The 26835-nt window shown below is 40.4% G+C and overlaps 2 protein-coding genes across 7 annotated transcripts in view; one reads left to right on the top strand and one right to left on the bottom strand.

Annotated features, from left to right (window-relative positions):
• The window catches only part of sla1a (Src like adaptor 1a), a 241687-nt gene that overhangs the window by 29972 nt on the left and 184880 nt on the right, over positions 1 to 26835 (top strand). For 2 of the 6 annotated variants that reach the window (XM_072569996.1, XM_072569998.1), the window contains exons 1-2: positions 1327 to 1508; positions 25102 to 25256. The exons of 1 other annotated variant lie outside the window; for it this stretch is intronic. The gene's annotated coding sequence lies outside the window, so the exon portion shown is untranslated. Of the gene's footprint in view, positions 1 to 1325; positions 1509 to 6476; positions 6550 to 25101; positions 25257 to 26835 lie in introns of those variants that run through there. 3 more of the 6 variants (XM_072570003.1, XM_072570000.1, XM_072569997.1) reach the window with 3 other exon arrangements.
• The window catches only part of tg (thyroglobulin), a 366459-nt gene continuing 346273 nt past the window's right edge, over positions 6650 to 26835 (bottom strand). The window contains exons 46-48 of the mRNA XM_072569545.1: positions 12620 to 12754; positions 11590 to 11783; positions 6650 to 6848 (exon numbers count right to left, since the gene is read on the bottom strand). Coding sequence (XP_072425646.1) covers positions 6745 to 6848; positions 11590 to 11783; positions 12620 to 12754 — 433 coding nt within the window. The 3' untranslated portion in view covers positions 6650 to 6744. The remainder of the gene's footprint in view (positions 6849 to 11589; positions 11784 to 12619; positions 12755 to 26835) is intronic.

Here is a 26835-nt window from a genome sequence, read left to right on the forward strand (position 1 = left end):
ACCTCATGCTGACAAGTATGGACCCAACAATAGTGCAATGCCTGGTGCTGTCATTACAATTGATGGGAAAGCTGTCCAATGTCTCAGTGCTGCAATAGCAGTTCAGGTAGAGGTCATGCGGGTCTTGCTTTTTTTATAGAGGTTCAGACTGCCGCATCCATGGCAATGAATCATAGTGTGCAATTAAGCTTACGGACCTTAAAGCAGTCTGGCAATCTGTTTTCTAACAGATTATATGATCTTGGGCATGGATTGGGAGTGCAGTGTGGGCATTGCCAGTAGCTCAATAAAACAGAAGCATGGTCCTACCATTCCACCTGACCTCCTGCTGTTTTCCAGTCAGGCTGCTGCAGTCCACAGCAAGGTTATGAATTTTGACTCCATGCTAACAAAGGTCAGAGCTGTTCAAGGGCAACTGCATTCTCACCCAGAGAAAGTATCAAAAGTCCACTGCAGCTATGGGTATAGAACTGTACAAGTACTTCTTATCTGGAAGTAATAGTAAAAGGACAGGCAAAAGCACCCATAGGTGTGAAGGGAATGCACAAAGGTGAATAGTTTGTATATATAATTGGATACATTGTTGGATAAAGTTATTATACAAATGTTTTAACTTGCGATATCTATTTCAGGAATTTTGCAAAGGGGATGCTGTGACGTGATATCGTGGATGGTTTGAAAATTGGGAATTTGGAAAAATGGTGTTGATGGAATGATCCTCTAAGAGAACTGGAATGTCAGTAGAAACAAATAGGTGCCTGATGTTTTCCCCTACTCCCTCTCCCTTCTTTTCCCATTTCCTCTTCCTCCTGGCTTCTTCCTTTAGCCATTTGACTGGCGGCAAAACATACGTTTATTACACAGAGGAATAGCAGGATACTGAGAACACCAAAATGTAAAAGTCCTTTCATTTACATCAGAAAAATTTGTTTCATATCCCATTTTAAAATGTTATAATGAGGTTTGTATAAACGGGTGCCAAAGAATTTATTTTTCAACGACAAGTCCTGATAGTAAGCCACTTTGGAATGTGCAAACCAGTTATTTCCTTGATGGATCACAGGCCAAAGCACTCCAAGAGACCTCCATATCATTTGCAATACAGGGAAAAAATATAGCCTTCTCCCTGTGACATGTGGAATTTTGAATTTATCATGATTCCAGCTGGAGATTTTTTTTCTTCTCTCTCCAGCTTGCCATGATGGAATGTTTTGCATTCCTTTCTCAACTTCAGGCACAAGCAATTGAGACAGATGAGGCCCTGTTGTAATTTAAGAATTTGGACTAGCTGTGACCTCATTTTTAGTCTGGTCTACACCTTTATATTCAGTCTTTGCCAGATGCTAAGTATGGAGTAAATGAGGCCAGGCCACGTAAACATAAAAGAAAAGAAGTAAATGAATCCAGTTTTTGTTGGAAGTCAACATGCATCACTATCAGAAAACTTGCCAGATTTGTTGGCATTAAATTATGTTCAAGTTATGGGGAAAGCTGAAGGAAAAGAGGAGGTAAACTAATTGAAGTATTTAAAGATATGAAACGGATTAACAAGGTTGTTTTTGACATGTTACTAACTGTGATGAAAGATTCAAATATTGACGGGGAGTAAACTCAAAATTAGGAAGCTAGTAACGAGAAGTGAAGCCAGGCAGAGGTTTTCAATCAATGAGTTGGGAAATAATTTATCGAGGAAAGGTACCAAAAGTATACAGCGTGGATGGGATCTACATCTAGATTACCGTTCTCCATTCTGTTCCCATAATCCCTTCCCAACTGCCTCCCATTCCAGGTTGTCTGGAGGCCAGCAATGATACAGCAGGCACAAATCCAAATCTAACAATCCTGCAAGCTTCCTGAGAACGCCTCCCAGCAGGTCTACTCAGCTTGTTGAGCATTTCAATGAAACCTATCTGTTCTTGTGCAAACCCATTTCTCAGGAAGCTTGGCCCGATTGAAACTTTGTAACTGCCACCATAAATGATCTAAAAGCTCAGAATGTTTGCTCTGCTCTCCCAAGATGGGAACAGGCTAGCTCAGGACCACAATGCCAAATATGTTGTCCGTGTTTTCCTTACATGAGTGTAACCTTATCAAGGATCCTACGGATCCCCTAGCCATTGCCTTCTATAAATTGTGTCCTCACCTTTGGAGCTGAAAATGTGTTGCTGGAAAAGCGCAGCAGGTCAGGCAGCATCCAAGGAGCAGGAGAATCAATGTTTCGGGCACGAGCCCTTCTTCGGGAATTCCTGAAGAAGGGCTCATGCCCGAAACGTCGATTCTCCTGCTCCTTGGATGCTGCCCGACGTGCTGCGCTTTTACAGCAAAACATTTTCAGCTCTGATCTCCAGCATCTGCAGTCCTCACTTCCTCACCTTTGGAGACTTGTTGATATTCCAGCATTTCACTTGCAATCCTTGAACATGTAATCTGATCTTTTCAGGTTTCATCTTTCAGATGAGACTGCCATTCATCCTCTGAGATGGATAGAGAAGGTCCTATGACATTATTTTGAAATAGAAGAGCTCTCTGCTAACCTGCTCAACATTTATCTCTGAAGCAACATCACTGAAAAAGTTTTCAATTAATATGCCAAAGATTCTCTTTTGATTGTAATGTATTTTGGGACATCTCAATATCATGAAATAAGAAAGCGATCTTTATTTTTCCATACAGTTTTGTTAGTGTGACAACTTTGTAGAAAGCAGCTGCTGTTAGTGTTGATGAACAACCTATGTAGATCCAAAAATGACAGAGGAACATTTGATTTTACATTAAAAGTATCGGAAGGAATATTTCTTAAAGCAATGCACTTCTATATGAACTGAATTCTTTATTGAATGCAGATGTTAATGAGTATTGAACAATATATGTGTGATTTATACAGTCTGTGGTGGGCCTTTGGCAGGCTTTTAATAATAACATTAGATTTCCTTTGAATTTCAATCTTATGATTCCTCCAAATATTTTTGTAGAAAGTTAAATTAAGAGAACATTCTACTTCTTGATCATCTTTTGTCAACTATTTTCAATCTAAAATCACAAACTTCTCAATTTTCTCCTATTACTAATTTTCTCTCTTACTTTTCCCCTCAGTTTCTGCCCTCCTGTTTGACTGACTTTTACACTGGGCTAAGATTTTGTGCCACCAACACATTGATCCTGGGTGTCATGCACTCTGGCTTGTGTTCCTATTCTCTGTGAAAAACACATAACTCTGTGCTTTATCCTGCATCTAAAATATTTCAGATTTTCTCCACACTTGTATTCTATCACAGTTGATGAACCATTATGGGATACATGATGGGATAACAGACCTCTTTCTAATCAATTCTCTCAAAGTTTAACATAAGGTTACTTAGGGTATATGACACAGGAGCAGATCATGCAATTCAACCAGTTCATGCTGGCATTTATGCTCATATTGAGCCCTCAATTATTTAAATCCATTTAATCCAGATTTTGTATAGCAGGAATAGGGGGTCAGCAGAAAGCAAATTTCAGAACGAGATAATTTGGCACAGTAACACACATGAATATCAGAAAAAAATTCTAAAGCATTAAGTTTAGTTCTTTAAATGAGTAATTAACTAAAATTACTATTAAAAGGTGCCAAGCTGCGGAGTTAACTAATAAAACCTTTTTTGTTGCTTATTCAGTTAAGAAAATATCTTGGCTTCACGTTGTGGTCAGTCAGGAAGGGGCTGGAGTCTAGGGCCAGGCTAATGATCTGGGTTTAGGTCAACATTGACATTGGTTCAAGTCTGGTGCCTTACAATCCAATCTGACCTCGGCAGAATTCACATGGAAGTGGGGAGTGGAAGTGAATTTCCTTTCAGCCTTCGTTTTCCTCCTCTACCTGTGTGGTGTCTGAGTAGGTGTCCGCAATGGTTCAAAGAAAGGAGGTGCATGGTGAGGACGACGAGAGAGTGGTTAAGTGACTTGGGCTTACGCACTCACCTGCCTGACCTCTAGTCACTCATATGCCCAGTGCCAGGTCTCACTCACACACACACTCACTCACTCATCCACCCAAACAAGCCCTCTGTCACACCTACACCTTGAGTCACTCTCTCAACCTCCAATCCCATTAGTCACACCCTCCCAGCACTCATCACTCTCTCCACTCACCCCTCTCGAATCACCCATCTACCCTTAGTCTCTCACTGAACTCCTCACTCTACTCACTCAATATCCCTTCCCCGAGTCTCTCGCTGACAACTTAGCTACTTAACACCTCTGTGACCCTGTTTCAGATGGCCTGCTTGACTGTCACCTTCCCCATCCTTGCAATACCCCCATGCACTCCCCATCTGTCACATCTTTCCTTAAGGCCTAGCTGTGATTTAACTCCGCGCCAGAACATTGTCCTTCTGAGAGTCTCTCTGTCCATTACTGCAAGTGCCCACTTTATGTTAATAACTGCTCATCCAATCAGAGGCCACCTCCCTCCTGCATTGCCGATAGGTTCGTTAATGAGCCTATGAGAAGCAAGTATAAGAGAGAACTAGCCTCTGACTGGAGGATCAGCTCCTTTCAAAATCTTTCAAAAGTATTTCAAATATAGGCCTGAAAATCATATTGAACACCTCACTGTGCATGCCTATTGGACAAGTCTGCTCTAATCCCTTTTCCTTCATATCATCATCCATTTTGATAGAAAAAAACAGGAAAGCAGATTATTATCTAAATGTTGATGGATTGGAAAAGGGGGAAGTACATCAAGAATTTGGTGTCCTTGTAGACCAGTCACTTGAAGTCAACATGTAGGTACAGTGAAGAAGGCAAATGATTTGTTGGCCTTCGTAGCAAAAGGATTCCCATTTTGGAGCAGGGATATCGTACTACAATTGGAGATGGCCTTGGTGAGACCACACGCGGAGGATTGTGTGCATCTTTGGTCTCCTTATCTGAGAAAAGATGTTCTGGTAATGGAGGGAATGCAACAAAGGTTTACCAGACTGAGTCCAGAACTGATGTATAAAGAGAGACTGGAGCAGTTAGTACTATGTTTAAAAGAATGATGTGGGTGGGTTTGAGGGGGGGGAGGTGGTGATGAGGGTGGTGTGTGTGGCCCTGGTAGTGGTGAAGTAGTGGTGATCTCATAGAAACCTACAATATTCTACCAGGAACTAGACACAGTGTGAACACAGAAACAATGTTCCTGATGATCGGGGAGTCAGAAACAGGGTTCATGGTCTAACGGTATGGAGTCAGACATTTAGGACTGAGATGTGGAGTATGTTTTTCACCTAAAAAGTGGTTGAGGCTAAAACATAGAATATTTTCCAGAAAGAGTTAGATAACATTCTTACATCTGAACGGAAGAAAGTGACAACAAGGTACAGAGTTGGATGAACAGCTTTACTCATATTGAATTGTGCAGCAGATTCAAGGGGCCAGACAGCCAACTCCCACTCCTATTTCCTATATTCCTAAATGCTTATCTAGCTTCTCCTTAAAGCATTCTTAAAAGCATCCATCCTATCCTTACTGAAATAGAGATTGAATTGAAAATCTGTTTGTTTTCAGAATCTCTGCTCGAAATAACAATGCCTTAACGATGCACCAGACTGAGCAATGACACTGAGTGAGAAATGTAAAACCAGTTTCCTTGCATTGAAAAGGCTATCAATAAAAAAGGAATTCACAAGGAAAATAACTGGTGGCCATTAAATAAGTTCACTGATCTATGAACACAAGCTGTTTTTTCCATTACGCACTTTCCAAAAGTTTCAACTTATGTAGATTTTGTTTTCAGCCCTCATGCGGTTTGCTTGCTATGTTGTTCTGAAACCTGTTATCAGTGTTTGAGACCATCTGTCTGCACAATTGCACCCACATGATACACTGACAGCTCTACATATAGACGAGTAAGCGTGCAACATTTAAACTTCTATATTCTGGGGGTAAAGGAAGTGTTTACGGAGATCTGCTGAAGCAGGAATATGCACGGAATGTAAGCATATTTGTTAGTTACAAAATGGCTAAGGAATAGTTCTTTGAGGTCTCAGGGATCTGTGCAGGCTGGATCATTAAATAAGGTTCAAAATAGGCAACTTCTTTAAAGACAGTGATGTGGAGAGACAGACGGAAAAAAAAATCAGGGAAGTGGTGTGGAAGCCAAGATCACGACAGCTATGTTCTTATTGAATGGCAGAACAGGTTTGAGGAATCAAATGAGCAACTCCAGTTGCTGGTGCATTTGTTATGTTCTTATCTTAAATGATTTTATCAGCTGTATGAACTGAAAATGCCTCCATGTACAGCAGATAGACTGTCTCCAGACCAAAGCACTAAGCACTGTATGTTGCCACACAGAGAAATCTTCTTCATACATATGAACATATATATCTGGTCTCAGCCCCTCTGTTGTTGTGGTGATTTAGCATGCATTACTTAATCCCAGTGCTTCCCAATTTCAACTATCTTTACAAATGCAGGAAGTTTAATATTTAATGTATGCTGTATATTAATTAGATGACAAGTAAGTCTCTATGCAGATGGAATCTAAAGAATGAGGAAGCTAGTCACTGAGCAGGCTCAGCAATGGTAAGTCTTACCACAGGTCAACTTGATGTAATTGAGGTCAGTGCTTGACATAAGATCCAGACTGTAAGCACATTTTTGAATTATGAATGCTTTATTTTAATATTTTCTACACTCTTTTCTGCAATTTCCATTAAATGTTTCTAAGACAAATCAGAATTAGCATTTGAAGTCAATGGTGGTGGAGATATTTTCATTTTAATTGTAAACTTCCTTTGCTGGCTGTGGTTGTGTTTGTGTGAATGGTGGTGGGAAGACTTGTCCACGTTGATCTCTGCTCAGTTCATTCTCACTGACATCACCTGAAAGATAAAATATGTGTTAGATTCACAGGCAGAATACAAATACTTTCAAGGGAGTGTCAGTTAATGGTTCTCAAGCACACAATGCATATTACATTAGTAATTGGTAACTGGTAATTTTCGCTGACAATTTACAATGAACTCATATATTGGCAGAAATAAAATCCTGTACACAGAAAAATGTTTGAGAGTCACAAGTTGACCCAGTTAGTCATTTCTGCAATACTTCCTGGAAGTTACATTGTCAAAATCCTGTGAAGTCCCTGATGTGGCAGAGTCTGAGGGAACTGCCTGAAAAATTGAAGATTCGAATGAGTAATTCCCTGTGCCTATTAAAGTCCAAGAATTCAGGGGAATCCTCTGCAGTTGTTAACAGTTACCCTGGAAAATTTAGAATATTAAAATTCTAGTGTAACTTCTGGGTAACTATTAAAATGATAACCCAACTTACCACACATCGCCCCCAATTACGCCTCCTACAAATACCTTACACTCATAGACTCTGAGCCAACACCCTCCCTGTAAAAAGAAAGTCTCAAGTAAAGTCAGAAATTGGTGATTCTTGTGGAGTAAGTGAAAATAAAGAACAGCCTCCCAAGATCACAATAGATACTTATGCAGCACCTTCACAGACAGAAACATTTTAAAACGTTTTATAAGTGAAACAATGACAGCAAGCTTGAACGAGAACGGGAGAGTGAAAGGGAGAGACTGGAATAAACCATAATTGATGAGATTTTGAGCTTTTGAAAGGAGAGAGGCATTAAGGAGAAATTACTGAGGCTCTGTTGAGTAATACCTTAAAAATAGAGTTGAATACAAATCTAATTAGAAACAGCATCAATACTGTTGGTGAACTGATCAAACACTTCATATGAGCTCATTTTTCTGCTCCTTTTGTTGTAAGTGGAGGTGAGGGAAGGAGAAAATGTTTGTATGAAATTGTACATTCGTGATAGACATCTGTCTAACTAATTTTGTAGATTGTGCAGTATTTTTGCTACACTTTCCCCATGCTGGGGATGGTCTGAATTGGCACAGTGAGCATGTATGCAAAGAGGCAGCTGATGGTACTTGGATGAGAACATGGGAAACTAAGTTAATCACTAATCACAGAAATCAATCTCTGTCAATTGATTTACGGTTGGTACAAATAGAGAAACCCCCAGTGTTGGAAATTGTTGGGAACATGAAGTCCACTTGCCAGTTCCAACCATGCTATATGTATCACACGTAATGTTTTTCAAATTGCTCGTGCAAAGTATTTTGAAAAATCTGTATAATTTGCAATCAATGTCCGGGGATTACCATTAATCAGAAACTGAATGTCTCCTGAATGAATTGAAAAATACTAACTATTTTGTGACAAAATCAGAAATTGCTGAAACTCAACAGGTCTGACAGCATCTGTGCAGAGAAAGCAGAGTTAATGCTTTGGGTCCAGTGACCCTTCTTTTGTATTTAACTTACTATTTTGTGTCTTCCTAAGAAACTTGTTTTATAGATTTACCACTTAGTTGCTGAAGTTAATTTATTAAAGCAACCCTGCCATTTTTCTGGTAAACGAGGCATCTCATTTAATTTGCACTGCATTTAGCTTCCATTTGAACCTCTAATGTTTTAGTTATCTGGACCAACTAGACAAAAATAACTATTCTTTTCACATTCAGGTGAAAGAGGATGGGGTTCAGGTGAGATGCTCATCATGGTTGAATTGATTTTTGACACTTTCCTCCATCAATGGTCAAAACTAAGAGCAAATACCTTGAACATGATGCCAGAGAGTATAGTGCTCAGGTGCATTATATCACCTTGCAGCATAAATCAATGGGGGTGGTGAGAGGGTTTCAGAAACACGATCTGTCCTTTGCAAAAACATAATTAACTCTGAAAAGTTGAGAATAATCTTTTCTTTTTTTGCCTTAAAATTATAAATACAGAAGAACCAAAGACAACAAAAGGAAGCTGTCTGTCCTTTAAATAGTCTCAGTTTTTCGTAATCTGACATCTGTGTGAATCCTCAAAGAAAACATGCTGAAAAAATATGTGGTACATTTTTTCATCAGGAGGTGTGGAGCTCTGAATAGAAGCAGTCTTGTCTGAGATGAAATGCTATAAGGTTCAGGCACTGTGTTTACCTCAAGTGTTTCAGTTAATTACTTAAACATCTGCATAGATCTAAAGTGTCTTTAAGTGTTGATTTGCTGTCAGATTTATCTTCATAGATCCATCTCTCTTCATGACTGGACTCTAGCTCGGGTAAAATTGTATGATCGACAATTTACGTTCAACTTGCTTAACAAAATATGGATGTTAACATTGAAGAATTATTTTTGACCATGGGGCTTCATGAAGAGGCTGGGATTTAGATCAGAGTGGTGCTGGAAAAGCACAGCAGGTCAGGCAGCATCCAAGGAGCAAGAAAATCAATGTTTCGGGCAAAAGCCTTTCATTAGGAATAGAACCTCTATTCCTGATGAAAGGCTTTTGCCCGAAATGTCGATTTTCCTGCTGTGCTTTTCCAGCACCATTCTGATCTAAATTTTGGTTTCCACCATCTGCAGTCCTCACTTTTGCCAACATGAAGAGGCCACTTCTCCTTCACTCACTTTTTTTCGTGGGAAATGGATATCACAGGCAAAGGTCAATATTTACTGCATATCCTTGATTGTCTTTGAACTGAATGGCTTGCTCGGCCATTTCCAAAGGACTTCACCAAGTAGTGGTGGTTTGGAATGACACCTAGGCCAGAGTAGGTAAGGAAAGCAGATTTCCTACCCTCAAGAACATTAGTGAAGCAGGTAGGTTTTTGCAATAACCAACAATCATTTTTGGCCACTAGTTTAAATTCGGCCAGCTGCTATAGCGGGATTTGAGCACATGGCAGACAGAAATAGCCTTGGCTTTTGGATTGTCACTATGTATACCATCTCCTCTAATTTCCACACACAGGGCAGAACCTTCCCAGGTCCTAAATGTTGAGTTCTGGTGGGAAAATTGGGTGAGATGTCAGTGAGGGCCTTCTGAGGGTTGAGACCAAAAAGTCACATTTCTGAACCAAGTCCCATACATTGAGGTAAGATTCTCACCAGTACATGATAAGAGATCTAGTAATGGGAATTATTGCTCATGATCACATTCATAACTACCTAATATCACCTCATTAACATGCAGGCTTCCATTCTCCCACCTGCTGAATAGAAACCAGACACTGAGAATTTTTGATGTGAATGTTTATAGAGCATGGAGCTGTAGGAATCACAATATTGGCCCTGATCAATGGAGATTGTTTGGTAGGAGATAGTTGTAGAGAAGCACTTGAGTGATGTCCAAAAGTTGTCATCGAGTAAAGCGAGCTCATTTTAGTGTTCTATTTCAAATATGTTACGAGGTTGGATTGTCAGCTTCGACTGTTCTTCATTGGAGTATAGAAGAGTGAGGGGTGATTTATTGAAGTTGATAAAATCCTGAACGGTTTTGAAAAGATGGATGTGGAAAAGATGTTTCCACTTGTGGCTGAGTCCAGAATTAGATGGCGTTATTTTAAATTTAAGGGATGCCCTTTCCAGAGACCGATTAAGATAATTTATTTCTCTCAAAAGGCTGTGTGACTTTGGAACTCTGCCTCAGTAAGTGGTGTAGGTAGGATCAGTGGTTAGTCTTAAGACACAGATAGATAGATTCTTGTTAGGTAAGGTAATGAAAAGTTATCACAAATAGATAGAGATGCGTGTACAAAATGCAAACATATGACTCTATGACTCTATATCAGCCATGATCTTATTGAATGGTGGAAGAAGTTTGAGGGGCTTAATAGTTATCTCATCTCCTATTTTGCATGTTTATATGCAAGAGCAGGTCAGGATCAATGAATTATGTGGTGAGAAACTCACCACCTATGCCTTTAATTCCTGCCAACATCTACAAGACCTAAGTGAGGGTTGTGATGGACAATGCACAACTTGTTGGGACATTCAACAAGCTTGGTACCATCCAGGACAAAGCAGTTGACATTCAATCCCTTCACTATTGATGCACAGCTACAGCAATATTTACAACATACAAGATGTGCTGCCACCAAGGCATTATGTGCAGTTTTGGTTGCCTTATCTGAAAAAGGATGTTGTGGCTATGGAGGGAGAACAACAAAGGTTTACTAGATTGATTCCTCGGATGGAAGCACTAATATATGTAGAGAAACTGAATCAGTTAGCACAATATTTGCTGGAATTTAGAAAAATAGATGGTAGAATATCTTATAGAAACACAGTGTTTGCCTATTCAACTACCTTACCTATTTGTCCTGCTACCTTCAGCGATATGGGTACATGCATTTCAAGGCACCTCTATTTCTTTATATGTCTCATATTTCACCAGTTATTGTGTATTCCATGCTTTGTGAGTCTTCCCACCTTTTCATTTTAACTCTATCCATTACTTTTCTGCTAATCTGACCAATCCTTTGACATTTCCTACTTCCTACAGCTTTCTTCCTCACTATCAAACACCCTCAGTATTGTTTGATCTGCAAATTTAATGATGGTCCCTACATTTATATCTGTTTTAGTTTTGTTTAGTTGGATGAGGCATAAACACTGGCCAGGACAACAAGTGACGATCCCTTGTTTTACCTTGAGTAATGATCTGGGATATTAAGACCACTGGAGACAGTTGATATGGCTTCATTTAAGGGTTATATCATGCAAAAGCTGGAAATAGCAGACTGTGTATTTATGCTTACCTGTGGATGCCAAAAACGTCTCAATGTAATCATTCCAGAAAGAACATTCTGCTGTCTTCAATCCTTTTTTATTTTTAAGGGTGAGTGCAAATTCTTTGTAGTTACTGCCTTCAGTACTGTCTAAGAAACTAGGCCATGGAGGTAGAATCTCACTAGCAGACTTCCTGGAGAAGATGAATGGATAGTTGGGGTTGCTGAAAAAAAAGTTGGAAAAAACTTCAGGATGGAATGCAGGAATTATTTACTGAGCTTGCATTATCGTTTTAAATTCTTACTGTCTGGCCACACACATTAAGAATTCAAAGCTGTGTCACCTTGTGTGAATGAGAATTACTTTCTATCTCCATCATCAGAATGAAGCTATAATTATTGGATAGATTTATTGAACTGGGGCTCTTGTTGTATGATACATGTACAGCCAAAGATAAGTGTTTCTTAACAATGGACTAAAGCCTAAGGCATTATTTTTTGACCACAGGTCAGACACTGTACTTAAGGGGTGTGACAAGTATGTGCAAGTAGTGTTTATTGTAAATACTGCCATGATAACTTATATTGGAAGACATTGACAGGAATAGCATACTGGCAAAAGACCTTTTAACAATATTATAGATAGTAACATTGAATTCACAATAATAAATTGTGTTTATATTGTAATTTAACATAATAAATAAAAAAAGGCACTTCCCAGGAGGGAAAAGAGATGAATGAAAGGTTTGAAAAGAGAAGTGTTGACAGAGATTTTAGTTTATTTCAAATTGGTTAAAAAGTTTATTTGAAGTAACAAAGAGATTCCGATAAATATATTAGTGGCTGATAGTTACTAATTTCAAATCATTGGAATTTTCCTCTTTAAAGGAGAATATTGCAGTTTTACTATGTCACTTTCTTTTACTCTTCCTTTCCTACCCTTCACTTTGACTTTCCTTTTCTGTAGATGTTTTCTCTCTCTCTCTCTCTTTATGCACTTTCTCTGTCTGATTGGCACTTATCACTCACTGGCAATGTGGTAATGTGAAATAAAACTTACCCCGATTTGACAAAGTTGGCAATGTACTGGATGATTATGAGAGACAGGCTCTGCTCCTGTACCGTGAATAGCTGCTCAGAGTCTGGGTGAAGGGGCAGGCCGAAAATGAACTGCACATCTGACGGAAGACTTGCACTGGAACAGAAAATGTAGATAATCATTTGAGTAAGGGTTTAAAAGAATGTGTTGCTGGTCATGTACCTCCCATGTAGAACTGAACCAGGCAAGTCAGTTGTCTACGGTATCCCAAAAATTGATCTCCATTCCTTGGGGTAGTATCCTTCACCCAACTATCTTCAGCTAGTTCTTCAATGATAATTCCTTCCATCATAAAGTCAGAAATGGGAATGTTCGCTGATGATTGCACAATGTTCAGCATTGAAGAATGCATAAGCCCTAGTCAATTCTCCTGCTCCTCGGATGCTGCCTGACTGGCTGTGCTTTCCAGCACCATACTCTTTGAATCTGATCTCCAGCATCTGCAGTCCACACTTTTCAAATGTTCAGCACCATCTACAACTCCTCAGATACTGAAACAGTCCCAGTTCAAATGCAACAAGATCTGGACAATATCCAGGCTTGGGCCTACAAGTGACAATTAACATTTGTGCCACATAAATGCTCTGCAATGACCATCTCCAATAAGAGACAATCTGATCTCTGCCCTTTGACTATCTATGATATTATCATCACTGAATCCCCTGCTATCAACATCTTTGGAATTACCATTGACTAGCAACTCAACTGGAGTCTAGATTAGAGTGGTGCTGGAAAAGCACAGCAGGTCAGGCAGCATCTGAGGAGCAGGAAAATCGATCAACTCAACTGGACTTGCCAGAGCAAGTCAGAGGGTAGGAACATTGCAGGGAATAACTCACCTCTTAACTGCCCAAAACCTGTCCACCATCTACAAGGCACAAGTCAGGAATTTGATGGAATATTCTTCACTTGCTTGGGCAGGTGCGTCAAACAACACTGAAGAAGCTTGATACTGTCCAGGAAAAAGTAGCCCACTTGATTTGAATGACATCCACAAACATCCCCTCCCTCCACCAACAACACTCAGGAGCAATGTGTACTATCTACAAGGTGCACTGCAGAAAGTCACCAAAGATGCTTGGTCAACACTTTCCAAACCCATGACCACTTCCATCTGGAAAGACTAGGGCAGCAGATGCATGGGAACACAAATCTCTACAAGTTCCCCTCCAAGTCACTTATCAGTCTGACTCTTGGAGTCCCTCCCCTAACAGCATCTACCTACAGCACATAGACTGCAGTGATTCAAGGAGGCAGCTCACCACCATTTTCTCAAGAGCAACAAAGGAAGGCAATAAATGCAGGCCCAGGCAACGATGCCCACCTCCCTTGAAGAATTAAAAAAAGCAATAGCCATCTGAAGGCTGTAGAGGACTAGAAGCTCCCAAAAGGAATTGCATGCCAGCATCTCTTGTTTTCCATTTTTCAACATTGAATATTCAGGATTAAATCAGTCATTTTGGTGAAAATACTCATGGAACACAGTGAGAATAGCTTTATCTTCAAAAATATTGCTTTCTTAAAGTTAAGCAGGCAACATAATGACAAGGGCTCAGATGCAATTCAAGCCTACTGCTCAAAACTCAAAACTAAAGCAACCACTGAAAGGAAAGTAACTATTTTTATGGAGATAAAAACTGAAAGACAGAACATTGTTAAATTGGTGATATTTTGGGAAACGTGGAGATACAAAGAGATCTGGGTGTCCTTGTATGTCATACAATGAAAGCCACCAGGCAGGTCCAGTAGGCAATTAGAAAGACAAATGGAATATTGGCCTTCGCTGTTCGAGGATTTGAGTTCAGAAGGAGGGATATCTTACTGTACTACTGCAGACCTTGGTGAAACCGCAGCTGGAGTACTGTGTGCAGTTTTGGTCTCCCCCCTAAGGGAGAATATACTTGTCATAAAGGGAATGTAAAAGTTGTTCTCTTGGCTGATACTGGGGACATCATATTAGGTGAAATTGGTTTGATTGAGTCTGTATTTAGAAAGATGAAAGGGCATCTGATTGAAATGTATAAAATTCTATCAGGCCTGCACAGACGAGATGCAGTCTTGTTTCCCCTAGTTGGGGAATCTCGAACCTGGGGTCTCAAGGCATGTTTAGGACTGAGCTCAGGAAACGTTTCTGTACCCAGCTCAGGCTGTGGAATTTGCAACCATAAAAGGCTGTGGAGGCTGATACTAAGCAAAATCAAGAAGGAATTTTTTTTTAGATGTTAAAGGCATCAAGAAGTATACAGCAAAGGTGGAACTACGTCATTGAGATAGAGAAACATCCACAATTATATTTAATGGTGGTGCAAGGGCCAAATGGCTTCCTGTTCCTAGTTTCCATGTTAAATGTGGCAAAGCTGAAGGATTTCCCTCCTGAATAGGTGTGGACAATGGGAGTTGGAAATGTCTGAATGTTTCAGTCATAATTATGTCTGAGCTCCTGCGGTAAATAAACACAATAGGTAAAATGAATGAGTCTCTCTCCCCTGCCTAAGGTGAGGATAAACCATTTTTCTGCTGAGTGACAGATGGATTCTTTCTAGCCTCTGTGTCTCAAAGTGGTTCACTGGACTGTCCTCATGGATTAATAATGTATTGGCTCTCTCTCTCTCTAGCCAGCTTCAGTCATGTGATAACTGTATTGATGTAATACATTGTTCACACATTGAGTTGAAGTTGACACCCAATAAGGAAATGTTTGATATTTCACCAAAATTCCAGCTATAATTATCCTTCTGAATAACTTAATTTAAAACTTCATCCACATGTAGCCCTGGTAGCCATTACCACTTTAAATTTCTTCCATTGAGCTGGCAATGTATAGTTAATTAATAGCTGGGAATTCCATACTAATATCCCAGAGAGATGCTTAGACAGTTCTTTTATTATCTAGAAACCACAAAAGATGTCACATGACTTCCCTGAAGTCTACATTTCAGTGTGAATAATCTATTTTTCAAAAAATAATGTATTCACCTGCCAATAAGCTTAGTCATATGACATCATCATTACACATATAGATGTAATTATTAAGTATTGCACCACCAATGGTCTCTCTGTTGACCTATCAACAATCCTGGCTTTAATGTCACCCTGAATTTGACACACTTCTTCCTCTATTGTTAAAACTCCCTCGAAGACATTTAACTCCCTGTTTTACAGTGAACATATCTTTGCAAATCAGTAACTCAGCTCCAACAAAGCCCAAACTGAGGTGAAAGCTTGACTGCTCCTCCCATATGCAAAGACACTGTGCTTGAGAGCATAATTTTCAGGATTGGAGGGTTTGAGCTACAGGGTGAGGCCAAATAGACAGAAGCTGTTTTCCTTGTAGCATTGGAGGATGGGTGGGGGGGGGGGGGGGGGGGGGGGGGGTGGGTGACCTTATAGAGGTTTATAAAATCACGAGGGGCATGGATAGGGTAAATAGACAAGGTCTTTTTCCTGGGTGGGGGAGTCCAGAACTAGAGGGCACAGATTTAGGGCGAGAAGGAAATGATTTAAAAGGGATGTAAGGAGCAACTCTTTCATGCAGAGGGTGGTGCTTGTATGGAATGAGCTGCCAGTGGAGGCTGGTACAATTACAACATTTAAAAGGCATATGGACGGGTATATGAATAGGAAGGCTTTAGAGGGATATAGGCTCAGTGCTGGCAAATGGGACTAGACTAAGTTGGGATATCTGGTTGGCATGGATGATTGGACTGAAGGGTCTGTTTCCATGCTGCACATCTCTATGATTCTAAATGAAAAGAAAGTCTAAAATATAATCTTTTGTTCCCTCGGGGCCCCAACTTCTCTCATAATATTTGTTTTTCCCCATTTCTCCTCTTCTGATCTATGTTCTTTATGTTCCTCCTATGCTCCAAGTTAATTTGGTATGTACTACAGGTGGGGAGTCTTTTTTATTTGCTTACTTAATGCACATTTACAAGAATCCAGCCCATGAGTTTTTGCGATGCATTGCTGGTTGGCTTGGTGCAGGTTTTTATTCACAAAATTATGCCATCTACTCCCTAAGACTCAGCAGAGAATTGTCTCTCCCCTGAAATTTTGTATCTTTTTGAACTTTGATTACTTTTGTCTTCAAAATTACCATCCAATTAATACTCCATTATATATCCAGCCTTTGTAAGTATTATTTTATAAACTTGATGGCAAACTTTGACCCTTTATTTAATACACTGGTGCCTTTAGGAAAGAATCCTTTGAAGAAAATTGGGACTGAAGCATGAATAGACAGCTATAGCTGACCAGCTAACACATACATGAGTCAAAACATTGATTCCACCTCTAACCACTACCTCCCACCCCAGTACTGTTCTGTGTCTCCCTTTCACTTCACAAGAAAAGGATTCATTCTGCCTTTCCATCATCAATTCTATGTATGAAATCTTGATGTTTCCATTAACAGGTACAGTTGACATCAAAAGTCTCAATTTCAAAGACAAATTCCATGACTGGGAAGGACAACTTGTTTCTTGGAAGTTGTAAATTCCTCCTGGATATCCAATAACTTTTGGCTCTGACAGTTTCTATCAACTGACAAAGTTTTGTTGAAAATTGTAAAACATTAACCATTAACAAGCAAATTAGTTAAATTGAAAATAATTGACAGATTTACGAGAGATTAAATGACACTTCAAAAGATAGGCAACTGCCATTTAAAGAGGTTGTGCAATGAACTGAATTGTCATATAATCCTGTACATTATTAACTCTTAATTTATGAAAAATATATACCTCACAGCACAAATGTAAATCATTTAGTCCAGTATGCATGTGTTAGTACCTAGTATCTCTTGATTTGATTTATTATTGTCATGTGCCTAGGTACAATGAAAAGTTTTGTTTTGCATGCAGTACAGGCTGATCGTCTCATACAATGTGCATTAGGGTAATAGAACAGAGTGAAGAATACAATGTTATGGCTGCAGAGAAGATATACAGATTAATGGTAAATTTAAAATTCGAGAAGTCCATTCAGAAGTCTAATAAGACCTTGGAGTGTAAATTCAAATTGGAGTTGCAGGTAGACAGGATAGTGCAGAAGGCATTTGGTATGCTAGCCTTTATGGGTTAGTGCATTCAGTACAGGAGTTGCGAGATCATGTTGTGTCTGTACAGGACATTGGTAAGGTCACTTTTGGAATATTCTGTGCAGTTCTGGTCTCCCTGCTATCGGAGGAATGCTGTGAAACTTCAAAGTTTTCAGAAAATATTTACAAAGATGTTGCAATGGTTGGAAAGTTTGAGTTATAGAGAGAGGCTGAAAAGGCTGGGGTTATTTGCCTTAGAGCATCGGAGGCTGATGGGTGACCTAATAGAGGTTTATAAAATCATGAAGGGCATAGATAGGGTGAATAGACAAGGTCTATTCCCTGGTGTAGAGGAAAACTAGAGGGTATATGTTTAAGGTGAGAGGGTTAAAATTTAAAAGTTACCTAACAGGCAACGTTTTCACGCAGAGGATGGTGCTTGTATGGAATGAGCTGCCAGAGAAATGGTTGAGGTTGGTACAATTACAACATTTAAAAGGCACCTGGATGGGTTTATGAATAGAAAGGGTTGAGAAGGATATGGGCCAGATGCTGGCAAATGGGACGACATTAATCTAGGATATCTGGCTGGCATTGACAAGTTGAACCAATGGATCTGTTTCCGTTTTGTACTGCTCTATGACTATGCCTCTATAACAGTGGGGAAGAAACTTGTTATTAGTCATCACACCCTTGCTGTTTATTAGTAGTGCAAAGAGAAAACAATTTGATCATTTTGTGATAAACTCTTATTAGTATCCTGCTGTTGAACTACTCATACAATTGAAGAAACTTATTAGTTAGAGTGGGTAGGAAATCCCTTCTCTGAAAAGAGAAGGAATATGGAAAGAGAGCGACCGTAAGACTAAGAGCAGATCTAGGCCATGTAGCCAATTGAGTCTGCTCCACCCTTCAATTTGATCAATATGATGTTGAGATAGAGGATTAGTTATGGGGATATGGATTAATGGGCTGAAAAGTCTACTCCTGCTCCTATTTCTTATGTTTCCAAATTCAAGAAACTAAATAGAGAAAAGGCAGTCAAATAGAGGTAAAAGAAAATTAACTGGAGAGGAAAGGATAAAGTGGGAGTGAGAAGTTATAACAGAGAATTGGCTTAACTGATCTGGGCTGGCAAGATTGAACTCTGTGTTCAAAGAATAAAATCCTTTTTGAACTGGAGTCAAACAATATCAAAAGACTAAGTCCCTTACATTCCTTAGCTCGGCTGATAGGTCAGACCATCAAAACCTCAGCACAGCACCTTTTCAAGCTAATATAAAGCTAAGATTAATTTTTAAGTGGTACTTTACAGAATGCCATGTTGTTCCTCATAAATACATATTCCCTCAAAATGTTGGTGTGATATGCCCACCAAAAGATTCTGTAAGGGTTTCCCCCTTTGATTGGGAAGAACCTCAGAAATTCCAGAGTAATGCACATTGTTTGGTCCAATCTTTTTATGCCATCTTCCTTGGGCTTTCAGTGAAAGAGTGGAGATTGACCGGTGGCAATTTATTGCCAATATCTCCTGGATACTCAAACGTTCAATAAACAATAAGAGTTCAAAATGTTCAATAAACATTATCAGAACCTGTCTATAAATTACAGTTTTCTACTCTTTGCCTTTTAAACAGTATACAGTGTAGCTAATCTCAGTCATTTATATTTCTTCCTGCTATGTGTTTTTGTTAGTTTACACATACGGGTGTCACCAGAAACGTCAGCAATTATTGTATACTCCTAGTTACCCTTGAAAGGATAGTGGCGAGCCTTCTTCTTGAACCACTCCAGTACGTATGCTGAAGTGGACCCACAGAGTTAGGGAGGCATTTTGAAGAATTTGAGAAAATGACAATAAAGGAATACTGATAATTGGCGGCACGGTGGCACAGTGGTTAGCACTGCTGCCTCACAGCGCCAGAGACCCGGATTCAATTCCCGCCTCAGCTGACTCTCTGTGTGGAGTTTGCACATTCTCCCAGTGTCTGCGTGGGTTTCCTCCGGGTGCTCCGGTTTCCTCCCACAGTCCAAAAATGTGCAGGTTAGGTGAATTGGCCAAGCTAAATTGCCCGTAGTGTTAGGTGAAGGGGTAAATGTAGGGCAATGGGTCTGGGTGGCTTGCGCTTCAGCGGGTCGGTATGGACTTGTTGGGCCGAAGGGCCTGTTTCCACACTGTAAGTAATCTATAATAATTTTCGCAAGTCATGATAGTGTGTGTTTATCCTGTCCTTCTGTGTAGTGTGGGTTGAGAGTTAGGGAGAGACTGCTTATAAAGCTAGAGTGAGTGAATACGTAAGAATTCAATGGCTTTATCATAAGTGTTTCTTCAACAAAAGAACTACCAACATTTTCTGCATCACTGAGCATGTAGGTTCTGGTTGAATTACAAGATCAAAGCTGATACAAGTTTAGGCCTTTCTAGTTCCGATCACTCATCAAACTGTCAACTCAACCCTCCTTTCTGCACTAAAAGCACCAGTATCTTTGCAAAGTGTCAATGAGATCTTTGACAATAGAGCTAGAACATAATAAAGAGCTTATGGACATAGGGGCACTTTTCATATTACTTCAGATTAAATAAACTAAAGCAGGAAGGAAATACATATATTTTAAACTGGCATTTTTAACAAATATATTTGAAAGAATGACTGCTAAATGGTTTGAATAATATTGGTAAAAGAAGGCAAAACAATCAGAAATTCAAACTGTAGTTGTGTCATTTGATGGAAGCATGGTGCACTCTAGCATCCATCTTTGCTGGAAATGACGGCCTTTCCTTATCTCTTCACTTGCAACCCATTTAACCACAATTCTTCTGTGATCACCTGCAAAAAAATACTTTCTGAAGTCTCCACTGCCGAGCTTTGTCCCGACATTCACTGCAGTACCTCTACAATTAATGTTCTGTAGAACCACTTCCTGATTTCCATCAATGATGAGCTAACTTCAACTTTGAACAGAGTCTTCATTGTCCATCAATCTAATCATTACCTTCAGATCAGTGTACAAATTCAAGGGAAATAATATAAGCTCACCTGACACACAACCTATTCAACTACTGTAAAGACTGTATAATTTTATGTTTGTATCTTTGATTGTAAACTTAAGTAGAGAAAGATCTGTTTTAACAACAAATACTATGGAAGGAATTGCTGCAAGTTATTGAAACTCATTGTGTGGTGTTTACGCTGCTGCTTTGTTCAAGCAATGGGTGAAATGTTTGAAGATGATACAGCACTAGGATGTGTGTGCAGACTGAGATTTGACCAGAAAAAGTAGCTTATTGGTTTGAGCAATTGTGAACAGTTGTGGATACCAAAGGTCATCAATGTGATGACAATTCTCGAACTTGTCTAGGTGGCTTTTGGACTGCTGGAAGGATAGATGATGTTTGTCTATCTCTTTCCTGCCACTATCTCTGCAGGAAAAATACCTGAAGTCTGAAGAAAACTCCTTCCACCAGTTGCAGTAAGCTGTTGCCTTTAACCAGTATAAAAGAGAATTTGTAGTTATTGTACCAATTGCCCTGTGTCTTCTGCAAAGAAGTGAAAGGACCTAGAGAAAGGAGATTGAAGAACAGAAAGTCCTGGCAAGCTAAAAGGATCATCTCAGTGAAGACTTTAGATTGGTGGTATTGAATTATGCTTCCTGGCTTTTTCCATTGACACATACATTATTTTATTTTTGTTTGTGTATCTGTATATGTGTGCATTGGGATTTTTAAAAGGAGATCAACGTTTTAACTAGTAGCGATATATGTTGATAGTTCATAGCTGTTTACTTGCAATTTGAATTTACCTATTCATAATAAAACATAATTCATGTCAATTATATGAACCTAGTCAGTGTTTTTTTTAAGATTAGATTCCCTACAATGTGGAAACAGGCCAACCAGTCTACACTGATCCTCTGAAGAGTAACCCACCCAGACCCATTTCCCTCTGTCTAAAGCACCTAACACGATAGGCAATTTAGCATGGCCAATTCACCTGACCTGTACATCTTTGGATCATGGGAAGAAACATTCGCAGACACGGGGAGAATGTACAAACTCCACACAGACAGTCGCCCAAGGCTGGAATCAAACCCGAGACCCTGGTGCTGTGAGGCAGCAGTGCTAACCACTGAGCCACCATGTTTTCTGTTAACCTGATTCCATCAGCCAGGTAAATTGAGGACTTTGGGTGATTTGATTGAACTCTTAAGTACTCTGTATAGTTTTGGCCCTCTTACTAAAGGAGGGATATAATTGCATTGGAGGCAGTTCAGAGGAGATTCACTAGATTGATTCTACAGGTGAGTGGAATTGTCCTTTGAAGAAAAGTTGAGCAGGTTATGTTTTTACTCTGTAAAGTTTAAAAGAATAGAGGGGATCTAATTGTGGTATGCAAGATGCTTCAGGTGATTGTCAAGATTGATGTAGAGAGGACGTTTCCTCGTGAGGGGAATCTAAAGAGCGATGTCATAGTTGAAGAATGTGTTGTTGGAAAAGCGCAGCAGGTCAGGCAGCATCCCAGGAGCAGGAGAATCGACATTTCGGGCATAAGCCCTTCTTCAGGAATCTCCTGCTCCTTGGATGCTACCTGACCTGCTGCACTTTTCCAGCAACACATTTATCAGCTCTGATCTCCAGCATCTGCAGTCCTCACTTTCTCTCAGGGATGTCATAATTTTACGCTAACAAATATTACCAGATTTAAAACAGAGATGAAGAGAAATTACTTCCTTCAAAGAATTATGAATCTGTGAAACTCATTACCCCAAAGTGCAGAGAATACTGGGACAATGAATAAACTTAATCGGAAGATAACAGATTTGTCATTAGTAATGGGTTGACGGGTTATGGAGAGATTGTATTAATTGACAGAGCTAGCTTGAGTGGCTGAGTTGATTACTCCTGCTCCTAATTTTGTGGTGATGCTAAGGATCAGTGCACTTTCCCAAGTGAGTGGGAAAACAACAGTCATCATAGCTGGGTGGGCCAAACTGGAACAGATCTCTCTCCTTCCCGAAAAGAGTAACATTCTCACCACACAAATTCCAGGAAATCACCATCCCCAAGAAGAGATATTCTAACCTAGTTGACATTAAATAGCATTACCATTACTGAATCACCCACTGAATCCTGTGGGTTATCGTTGACCAAAAACTCAATTGAACTTGTCATAGAAATGCATTGGGTCCAAGAGAATGTTAGAGGCTGGGAATACTGTAGCGAGTAACTCACCGCCTGATTCTCCAAAGCCTGTCTACCATTTACAAGGCAGAGGTCAGGATTACAATAGAATACTTCCTGGATGGGTGCAGTTCTAAAAGCACTAGAGAAGCTTGACATCATCCAGAATGAAGCAGCCTACTTGATTGGCACCATGTTCACAACAATTCAGTCCCTCCATCACCAATGCCTAATAGCAGCAGTGCATATCATCTACAAGATCTACAGCAGAAATTCACCAACTCCTTAGTCAATATTTTTCAGATTGATGACCACTTCCATCTTGAAGGATAAGGGCAGCAGAGAACACTCCCACTTGCAAATTTCCTTCCAAGACACTCAACATCCTGACTTTGAAATATATTGCCATTCCCTCCCTAACAACATTATGAATCTACCTACAGCACATGGACTGCACCAGTTCAAGAGGCAGCTCACCCCAACCTTCTCATGAGCAACTAGGAGTGGCCAATAAAAATGCTGGCCAGCCAGTGACATCTACGTCCCATGAGTGGATTGAAAAATGTAACTATTAGTCTCAGGACACCTTGAAGAGAACTAAATCTGTCTTTAAATCCTCTCCTGATTAACGAAGAGAAGGGGGTGAGAAGCAAAGCAAGCTTCCATACAACCTCGCTTGAAGCTTTTTTCTGATCCCTTTCTCTCTGTCTTTCTGTTTTACATGCACCAATTTGTACCATGCTCATCTCATCAAGATCCACTTCCTGCTCCTCCAATTCCTTCCCTCCTGAAGTCCTGAGTGTGCAAATTCCTTTTCAGTCCCGAGCTAGCAGGCACTATGTGAGGTTCCATTTCCCGAGAAATTTTTCTAATGCCTTTTAAACTGACATTAGTAGCTTAGCTCCTCAAAATCTTTTAACCTCTCTCTATGACTGAACCATCACCAATTTCCTTCCTCTAATCCTGCTGTAAGTCATGTACATATGGCATTCGGCTGCTTGATCAATATCAGTTCCTGTATCTTTTCACTCAGCAGTTCTGAGTTGCAAACATTTAAAACCAATGTGACCTCAGACCGATCCAGATCCAATCACTCATTAAGCTGTCAACCAATGATAATCTGCATACACAGTTCCAGCGTTTGAGCAGCTTGAGTTAGTTATTCAGATACTTGCTCATTCTTTTCTGCAAAGCCTGACTGGAAGTGTTCCAAGCAGGTGCCACTAGCCCCACAGCATTAAATTCCCTGACTGACATCATGAACAACAGTCTCTGTGACTGTGACCATTGTCTGCTTTCCCTCTTTGACGCGCCCATCATTCTTGACAGATCCTATCACAGAATCCTCTTTCAACACTATTCATCAACACACTAGGCCTGCCTTTACTTGGTTGCACTTTCACCTGTCTGATTGTAGTTTGAGTACTGCTTTCCATTTCATCACTGGAGGATCCCAAGAGATCCATCCCACAGACCTGACCGTATCATGCGCTTTGGTACCTGACTCTAGCCTGGAAAATGGGACTTCAGCAGGAAGATGGCACTATGATACTCTACCAGCAGCATGCAGGTTCTGGTTGAGGTAATGGTACAAACTCCTCTTCCGGGAGGATAGGCAGAGCAGGCTTAACTACCAGACCCTGGCAGCCTGGCCCCAAGTCACCTCCTGAGCCAGTGTGAGGAATAGCCTGTAATAGTATTGTAAGAAGGAGGAGAAAGTGAGGACTGCAGATGCTGGAGATCAGAGTTGAAGACTGTGGTGTTGGGAAAGCACAGCCAGTCAGGCAGCATCCGAGGAGCCGAAGAATCGACATTTTGGGCTCTCTATTCCTGATGAAGGGCTTATGCCCAAAATGCCAACTCTCCTGCTCCTTGGATGCTGCCTGACTGGCTGTGCTTTTCCAGCGCCACACTCTTCATGCTGTAAGAAGGTAAATGACTTTGTTTGCTGTGCCAGGCTAAGTGCCACAGTCTTCTGTCTGCTAGCTTACACTCAGTCTGTATCTCTACTACTGAACACACCTCCAACTAAGGCTCACACCCTGCCGCTCTCACTATTACCCACATCATCATTCCTCCCCCACTCTCAGCAACACTCACTCTCCCCTAACCCCTTACGCCACTAAGTCAATGCTCGTAGCATGGCCTACTCAGTCGCTGTGACAGCACTAACAGCTGTGCCACCAACTTACATCTCAGTCAATTCCTCCCTTTCTCTCATTACAGGAGAAGACAGATTATATCAGGGCAGAGAGGACCTATACAGGTGGAGCCCAACAGCAAGCTCCTCATTGCATGGAACGAGAGATTTCTGCTAATCACAGGAGAAGACCAAGGTCACTCTGACAGGGATATCAATGCATCCATATCCCACCAAATGAGTAAGTTCCACTCTCAACAATAAAGCAATGTATTGTGGAATGCTGGAAATCTGAAGCTACTTGGAGTGTGATTAAAGATCGATGTATTTGGATTTTTGGAAGACTTTTAAGTATGCCTCACACAAAATGCTAGTAAACAACATTGAAGTGCATGGAATTGTAGTTAATATACCAGCATGATGGTTTGTAATAAACAGAAAGCAAAGGCTAAGAAAATCTCAGATTGATAGACTATGACCACTGGGATACCACAAGGATCTATGCTTGGATCCTAACTTCTCACAACCTATATCAACAATTTGGATGTGGGAACCAACATACTATTTACAAGTCTGCAGATAACGTGAGGTATAGAAAGGATGCAAAAAGGCTTCAGGGTGATGTAAACAGACTGAGTAAGTGGCAAGAGCCTAGTAGATGTATTGCCATCTGGTTAATTGTGAGGCTATCCACAATAATAGGGGGAACAGAGGTGCAGCGTATTTCTTGAATGGTGACAGATTGGAAACTGTTGATATCCAAAAAGGTACCGAGGTGGTGTTGGTTCACAAGTCGCTGAAAGTTAGCATGTAGGTGCAGAAAGCATTTTGGAAGAAAGCAAAATGTTAACTTTAAAATAAAATAAAGGACTGCAGATGACATGGAATAAGGAGTTCGGGTTCTAAAATTATTGAATTCAATGTTGAATCCTGAAGGCTGTAAGGTTGCTAAAGCAGAAGATGAAGTGTAGTCTTCCAGCTTGCACTAGGCCTCTCGAGAGCACTACAGCCCAAGACAGAAATGTTGACATGGGAGAAGTGGCAGACCACTGAAAGCTCAGGGTCATTTTTACAGACAGAACATCCCTTTGTCCGCCTCACACATTTACCCCCTCTCTCTCTTTGGGGTCCTTTTCCACCTACCTGCTTACTCCTTTTCCTCCCATCTCCGAGATGTTATCGATTCTAAAGAACTGTCTTTAGAATGCAATAGTTAGAATTAAAAACAAGAACAGAAATTAAAGAAACAGAAACAAAAGGAAAAGGAAATGTCCAGATTACCCTTCTCGCTGTCACCGGCATGGGTCTTGAGCCGGGCTTACCAATGCCGCTGGTGCAAGACTCACTAATGCTGAGATATCATCACCACCAGTGATGCCACCGCCTCAATTCCTGCATCACTCCATTGCCTGTGCCAGACCCACCAACGTCAAAGTTGCCATGACCTATGCCAACACTCGTGACACCTTGCTGACATGGCCGCCATCTTGGAATCAACTGAAATATCAGTCAGAGTCCAAAACCTTCCTGAACACTCAAGGAAGGAGATGGCTGCCAAAGAGGGAGTGCAATGCAGCTTCATCAGACAGATTCCTGGCATGGTGGGACTGTCCTATGCAGAAAGACTAAGAGACTCAAGCTGCATACTCTGGAGTTTTGATGAAGCAATCTTTCAGAAGCTTCTAAAATTCTTAGAAATGACAGAGCAAATTCAGAAAGGATGCTTCCATTGGTAGTAGAGCCTAAAATTAAGGGACACAGTCTCAGAATAAAAGGCAAGTCATTTGTGACTGAGATGAGGCAGAACTTCTTCACTTCAA

This window comes from Chiloscyllium punctatum, chromosome 5, assembly GCF_047496795.1.
Source record: "Chiloscyllium punctatum isolate Juve2018m chromosome 5, sChiPun1.3, whole genome shotgun sequence".
In the NCBI taxonomy this organism is placed as follows: Eukaryota; Metazoa; Chordata; class Chondrichthyes; order Orectolobiformes; family Hemiscylliidae; genus Chiloscyllium; species Chiloscyllium punctatum.